Source organism: Prosopis cineraria, unplaced genomic scaffold (genome assembly GCF_029017545.1).
Source record: "Prosopis cineraria cultivar Desert tree isolate PC_DT_omini unplaced genomic scaffold, ASM2901754v1 PC13, whole genome shotgun sequence".
Taxonomy (NCBI): domain Eukaryota; kingdom Viridiplantae; phylum Streptophyta; class Magnoliopsida; order Fabales; family Fabaceae; genus Prosopis; species Prosopis cineraria.
This window is the reverse complement of record NW_026555344.1, coordinates 39,041,776-39,049,111: the sequence shown is the minus strand read 5'-3', so window position 1 is coordinate 39,049,111 and position 7,336 is coordinate 39,041,776. Positions and strand designations below refer to the sequence as shown.

General features: G+C 37.5%; 1 protein-coding gene across 3 annotated transcripts; it reads left to right on the top strand.

Moving 5' to 3' along the window:
• The first annotated feature begins 2,204 nt into the window (after positions 1 to 2,204).
• LOC129291268 (uncharacterized) lies at positions 2,205 to 6,944 on the top strand. Of its 3 annotated transcripts, none has more exons than XM_054928544.1 (3): positions 2,205 to 2,735; positions 3,430 to 6,119; positions 6,214 to 6,398. In XM_054928544.1, exons 2-3 carry the CDS (start codon positions 3,576 to 3,578, stop codon positions 6,253 to 6,255), a joined length of 2,586 nt encoding a protein of 861 aa, XP_054784519.1. In that variant the 5' UTR covers positions 2,205 to 2,735; positions 3,430 to 3,575; the 3' UTR covers positions 6,256 to 6,398. The 3 variants fall into 3 exon arrangements, with proteins under 3 accessions (XP_054784519.1, XP_054784517.1, XP_054784518.1); XM_054928542.1 differs by having other exon boundaries at positions 2,218 to 2,735; positions 6,210 to 6,944; XM_054928543.1 differs by having other exon boundaries at positions 2,218 to 2,735; positions 2,979 to 6,119; positions 6,210 to 6,944.
• Positions 6,945 to 7,336: the final 392 nt, after the last annotated feature.

Here is a 7,336-nt window from a genome sequence, read left to right as displayed (position 1 = left end):
ATTTCATTCAACATTATTGGTTAATCTCTTGTATAAAATTTGTAAATTTTATAATTTTACTTGTTATCAAGCTTAATAAAATTTACATCTTCATGACAAGTAAACTAAGGATGTTTTTATTTTTTCAGCATTTAAATTATTTTCACTTCAATCTTAGAAGATTGAATTGAGATTTTAAATTGTTCTGGAACTTATCAATAATTAAGGCTCTTTCTTAAATCTTTAACTGAAATTCCCCTTAAGTAACAATAGTAGTAATCTGATAAATAAGAAAAGCAACACCGAGGAATCCTTGAGTATGACACGGCTTTACCCAACATGCCAGCATGGCAGCATTAAATAAGTTATTATTATAGAGATAGTAGAAGAGAAGAGAGGGGAAAATGCCACACTCTCATTCGGTGCCCAAATTTGTTCCTTATGCCAACTTGGCGCTAGCATACATCTGTGGCCGTGTCACGCCCTTCCCGCGAAAAATGTGGATTTGTTTCCTACTACGTTGTCGCTTTCATGACTTCGTCTCTACCAACCAAATCAACATCAAGCATTGCCCTTGTTTATTTTTAAAAAAATGAGCATCAAGCAATCAAATAATTTTGTGCAGAGGGTCTTCTACAGAAGCTGAATTAGAAGGTATTATATCAGATTTAAAAGTGTGCTAAGATCTTAATCTTGAGAACATTCAGATTCTCGATTCATTGAAGGGGATCCATATGATTATGAGGGAATGTGATCCAAATCATCCTCTCATACCTCCGTCTTTTGAAAGAAGTAGAAATCTTCTTCCAATGAAGGGAATTTATCAAAGATGCTGATTTATTGGCTAGAAATGCACAATGAGAATCATGGTTTTTGGGCAGTCAATGATGTCCCTAAGATCTGTCAGGAAATTGTTGATAAAGAAAAGAGCTTGTGCTCTAGTGTTTAAGTTTTGAAAATTTTTTATTCAAGATCCTTTTACTACACATAATAAAAAAAAAACCTTTAAATTCTAAAAATTCATTTCAATTCAGGAATATTAAATTGAAATTAAAATATAAATTATTATCTTATTATCCCTCATACTCTCTGATTCTCTACTAGAGTTGTTCATTTCTTTATAAAAAATTTGTTCATTAAGGTATAAGAGTTTTTTTCCTCTTATTATTGAATCTTGATTTTGTTCCAAGTGTTTTAATCATGGTAAAACTAATTGTTTATTTTTTTATATGAAATTGTTCATTGACCTATAAGAATTATTTGTATCATTATTGAACAACTTCATGTAGGGAAATAAAAAACTTTATACAAGTCAATGAATAATTTCATGTAGAGAAATGAACAATTTTAATAAAGAATCAGAGGGGATGAGGATAATAAAGTAATTTTACTCTACATTTAAATTTCACCTAAGTACTCCTAATTTGAAGTAAATTTTCAAAATTTAAGAGACTGTCTATTTTATTAAGTATGTTCAAGGGATTTTATTAAATAAAATTTTACCCTAACTCTTTGTAGCTCACTTCATTTCAAACTTAAGCTAGCCTTTTGTATTGAAAAAAACAATCAAATAATTTTCTTCTAGTCTTGCTTATATAGTATGAGTGAAATTTTTTCATTATTTATAAATTATGTTATTAATTCTTATCATATTTTTAACTCTCTATTAAATATTAGTGAAAAAAGTATATTTTGATAGAAACAAAATTAAAATTTTTTATTAATTGTTTAAACAAAATTAATAAATTTTAAATTTTTTCTTAATTTTGATAAAACACATTAAAATTAATAATAGAGAAATATGAGTATAAACGAAATAGAAAGAATAAGACGGCATTTAGGTGGAATTGTACGTAGAAGTTAAACCCCTAAATATATCACTTCCTCTTGCTTTAGATATAATATACATATTCATTTGAAAATTTTGGTTTGGTTTTAAGCATATGATCTTATTTTCTTATGTTAATTTTTTTTTTTCATACCATACCTTTATTTATTAATAATAAGGTTAAAAGACTCACCACAAAGAAAAATTGCAATTTTGTTGGTTAAAAAAAAGAAAAAGAAAAATTGCAATAATAAAATTAAAAACTAAAGGAATGATACAATGCTGCCCTCAAGGCGTAAACAGTTGCAGAGGCATCTAACTAAGGGCAACCTGCACAGGGCTCACAGGCCATGGAGCCCCTGACGACCTAGGGATTCGTGACAGCGATGCAAGTCTCCTTCTGTGGGCCCCACCATTGGCATTGGCCCACCACCTCGTTCCCACTACGCGACGCCGGCTCCACCTTTCTCCTTCCTCTCCTTTAACAACCTCCATCCCAACAGTCTTGCTCCTTTTGTTCTCTGCTTCACTTTCCTCTTCGTGCCGTGGCTTTGGCCTCCTCTTCAATCCCTCAATTCCTTTCTTTTCGCTGCTCTTCCCCCAAGTATGGGTGGTTGCGCTTGCCTGAATAATGGTATACTTGATTTTCCTATCCCTTGCCGCTATTCTTTACTTCGCTTGTAATCTACGTTCGGCCTCCACCGCCTCCGAATCGATTACGCTTTTCATCTTTATCACCATCCTCCATACAGTTTCGCGAAGTACCATACCGTCCTCATCCTCCTTTTAGCTCTTGTTTCTTCTTGATATCTTTCGGATGCTACATTTTCTCAGATCCAGTGGCTTTTGCGTCAACTCAATTTGATCAAGTTCTTTTGTTTTTTTCCCTCTCCATGGAACTGTCGGCGCCGCTGGTATTACTCTTCCGGTGAGTTGATATTTCTCCGTCTGTTTATAATTTGTATTTAGTATTTACAGTTTTCCAAGCGGCCAGAGTTTACCTTCTTGTTTGCACTTTTGGATCGTATTTGTTGTCAGAAATCCATCGTTTTCCTTATTAATTACTTGATTGTTTTCGCAAACTAATTCATGCTTATCATCTCTTTTTTGGGACTGAATGTTGGTGTCCATCATTTTGCTCCTTCAATCATAACGTGGACATCATGGCAAGTCCTCACGTCTACTTTTCTTAGACCAATCAATCAATCAACTCACGTGGCTTCCTTTCACAACTTACTCGCGAAAATGTCAAAATCTATGTAATGGTTGGAATATATCACCATGGCTGGAACGCTCATTTCCATGTTCTTCGCACTAGCATTGTCTTTGCCCTTGGATATTTTCTATATTTATTAAGCCATTTATGACTCTGGTTAAAATCTTAAGCTAACATTTGCAAAATTGGAATCAAGGACGTAGATTTCTCCGCCTTTGAAATCAATATATTCGTGTAGCTGCTTTTTCTGTCCCTTTTCAATTTGCTTGTGATGCCTCTGCCTTTTCACCAAATGCATTTTTGGCAAGTTATAGCCATTCTGCCGTGTTATCCTTTTTTTAGCACTTCCTTCTTCCGTTCCGTGTTATGAGAGTGAGTTAGGTTATTAAAATGAGAAATTTTCCAGATACATAATTGCAAGATAAGCTAGAAAATCCTTGCCAGCATGAGGTCCCACGGGTGGGTGAAACTCTGAAGTACGGCTTAAGCATATCTTCTGCCATGCCATTCGGTATACAGCGAAGTAATGAGTATTAAACCCCCGCTAAGGACATGGCATTACATTTAGAACTAAAAAAGATGAGGTCAAAAGGGCAACAAAGCAGCGCGAAGATAGTCAAGGAGAGGCTTGATTTGCCCCAATTCGAGAATGGTCTTAGTCCACCGCTCGGGAATCGCAGTCATGAAGTGAGACAGAATGCAGATGGTAAGACTTTTGTCCAGTCAACCAGAAATAGCAGACGGCAGAGCTCTAAGAGAAGGGCAACTAAAAGTGATGAGCTTGTCAAGCACATGACTAATTTGCCCCATTATCTCCTGCATGCTGATAGAGAAGAAAATATTCAAGACAATCCTTTAAATTTTGGAGTTTTAGATTGGACGCAGCTAGAAAAATGGAAGCACAAGCAAAGGTATGGGCCAGTAAAAGCTAGCAATTTCGCGTCATTTCAAGACGGTGAATCATCATCAAGAAAAACCACCAAGTCATCTGCCGCCGCCACTGTTGGAACATCTCATAAGCATGGCCTCTATGAAGGTGCCAAACCATGTTTTCAGAATGTCAGAAGACCTCGACATTTTGAAACTGAAGAGAAGAGGAAAGATCTGGATAAATCAGTTTCAGCAGTGAGAACTTTTGCATCCTTCTTGAGGCAGGACGGGGTCCCGCTAGTTTCTAATGAAAACAAATATGGCGGGGACAGTGAAGCTGAGAAGAGCATGGAGAGTTTGCAAGAGTCTAACCTCGAGAAAAAAGAGAAAAATCGTGAATTGAGGTCTGATATGGGATTGCGATCATCGAAGGTCAAGAGTAAAGGGATCTCTGTGGGTTCCAAGAAAAAAGGTGGCTCCCGCAGCAGCAAAATCAAGATAAGAAATGAAGAGTTGGAAGAGTCAGATATCGATGTAATGGAATCACATGATGACAAACAAGACCGTATCAGGCCAAATAATATTGTTCTGCTTCGTCCTCGAGAAATTAGTTCCAGCAGCAACAAAACCAATATAAAGGATAATCAGTTGCAAGAGTCAGATACTGATGCCAATCGCAAACAAGGCCCTGGGAAGCCAAAAAATATCGTGCTACTTCGCCCCCGACCAATCCCCCAATCGAGTTCTGACATTTTAGAGTTGTCTCGTAGAAGAACGTCATTTGACGAGTATTTTGCAGAGTCAAGTCGAAGTAGTTTGTCAAGCGTTTCCCTTTTTAAGGACATTGACTCCGAAGATGCATGCTCTAAAATTCCACATTCAAGTGAAATGTGTTCTATGGTTCAACCTGTTCCAACTTTAGGATCATTGCTTCTTAGAACTGATACTGATCAGGGTACAGACTGTTCTTCTGTTGCATCTGAGACACCTTCTTTCGCATCTAAGACCTCTACTCTGCATTCTGAAGGTGCTTACCTAGAAAGAGATGCGTTAAGCAATAAGCTTACAAATCAGTGTGATTTCAGTGACTTAAAGGAATCACTGGACCAGGAAACTGCTGAACTGGCTGCTAAGAGGAGCAGGAATCTATCCAGTAGTCGTCGTTTTAGCTTTAGTTTAAGTCGGATTGGAAGAAGCTTCAGTTTCAAAGAGGGATCTGCTCTTCCTCAACTTAGCTCCACATATGTTAGTGCAAAGTCTGGTCCCGTAACGTCTTCATCTTCTGCTCGTTGGTATAGTTCTAGCAAAGAGAAGGAAAATGGTCATGACAGAAGCAGGTCCAGCCCCTTGCGAAGGTTGTTAGACCCAATATTGAAGCGTAAGGCATCAAAGTTACGGCATTCAGCTGAAAGCAGTCAGGTACAAAAAGAAAGCTTGGACTCGATCAGCTTTAGGACAACCAGTGTTAGTGAATCGCTTCTAGATCAAATGAGCGAGAGTTCCTCAATCCAAGCCCATCTACAGGTTACAATAAAAAATGGACTACCCTTTTTCAAATTTGTGCCCAACAATGAAGTGGAGATTCTCGCTGCTGCTATGAAAAGCTTAGAATCATCAGTGAAGGATGATTTGAACTACTATTTTACATTCTACCTACTCCATGAAGTTAAGAAAAAGAGTGGCGGATGGATAAGTCATGGAAGTAAAGAAAAAGGCCATGACTACGTCTACAATGTTGTTGGTCAGATGAAGTTCTCTACTTCTACAATCACAAAACCAAGCAATCAAGACTCTAAGACACTGTCTGTGCAAAAAGAATATGTCTTATCGAGTGTTGAAATTGACCAGACAGATCAAGGGCCACCAAAGGTCATTCGGAGAGGGGAGCTTGCTGCTGCTGTTGTTGAGATCCCATTGGAAAGCCTAATCCATAAAGGTCCACGTTGGGATAATAATTCGGTGAAGGGATGCTTAAAATGCTCGGCAGAAGAAAGATGTAGATGCAACTTGGGAGAAAATGATATCTCAGGGAGCACTACAGTCATACTGCCTGGTGGCATCCATGGGTCATCGGACAGAGGAGAACCTTCACCATTGATCCATAGATGGAGATCGGGTGGCCTATGTGACTGTGGGGGTTGGGACATCGGTTGCAAATTGCTTGTCCTCTCCAATCCAAGGCTCAGTTCAGAATCTCAACGTGAATATTTTCAGCTTTTTGTTCAGGTATAATAGTCCTCTCATGTATGCCATTCTAAATTTACTGTTCTGACAGCATTATGTAAGCCATTTACATGTCTTTTGTCTAACTTCTAGGAAGGTGCTGAGCCAGACAGCCCCGCTTTCAGTTTGGTGCCATTGAAGGAGGGATTATACTCGGTTGTATTCAATTCGTCGATCACTCATTTACAGGCTTTTTTCATTTCAATTGCTGTGTTAAGCTGCCAGAAACCAAGTTCATTAGAAATGACCGTGATGCAAGAACAAATTTTTAAAGAACTGAGCAGTTTGAAGAGCGGTAACAACCTTCCTGGGAATGCGCCTGTGAATTATACTCCAATTCCACCACCCTCCCCTGCAGGAAGAGTTTAATTTTTGAAACACGAGGTTTTTCGTTGTTCATAGATAGCTGGCAAAGATCTCCCGAACCCCGATTGCAAAGGAGACTTTTTCCCTCTCTTCACAATTTCGTAGCTGCTATTTGATAGTTTTTTACTTTTTCTCCTGCTGAGCAACTTGTGGCGAAAGGTATGCTCATGGAACCTTCTCATTCATTGTACTACTACAGCACCTCCGTCTTTGTACAAATCAACATGTGAATAAATAAAATCAGTGGGGGTAATACACTTCAAGGTTCAAATCCTTAGCCTTGATGCCTTTTCCTACTTAGAGAAAGATATAAGATTATGTTAATTAATTTGTATTTTTCTTGTTTGGCTTGGATATTTTGAAGGCAGGTTACCAGCCTTTTAACTTTTATAGCCCATTTGTAATTATACATCACTTTACTTCGGCCCGAAAATTATATCATATTGGACAATGATTTTACTATGATCCGGGTCCAATTCCGTTTTTTAAAAAATGGGCAAGGGCGACGTTGGGCACGACCTGTATTTGTTGAAGAGGTTTATAGTTGTTGAACCCAGCTTGAATACAGTTTCACAAAAAATGGTCCAATTGATAAAGATTTAATCTATAACTTATGAGGCCATGGGTTTTGACCTCATTGCTGATGTGAGGACTTTAATGATAAATGCTTTGTAAGTACCTTTCTAGGTATTCTAAATTTATAGGCATACCTTAATTTTAATAAGTTTTTAAAATTCAACTCACATAAGCTTTTCATTATTAAAAAAATAACTCTTGTGGTCTCAATTTACTAACTTATAGCCTGTTGGTGGAAGAGCTTTTAGACTTTCAATTACGAGCAATGGTTAGGCTTT

Excerpts from the sequence above, each read along its gene's own strand:
- LOC129291268 (XM_054928542.1), top strand. The coding sequence starts at position 3,576 with ATGGCATTACATTTAGAACTAAAAAAGATGAGGTCAAAAGGGCAACAA. Across the intron at positions 6,120-6,209 it reads ATTTTCAGCTTTTTGTTCAG|GAAGGTGCTGAGCCAGACAG; the intron begins GTATAATAGTCC and ends TCTAACTTCTAG.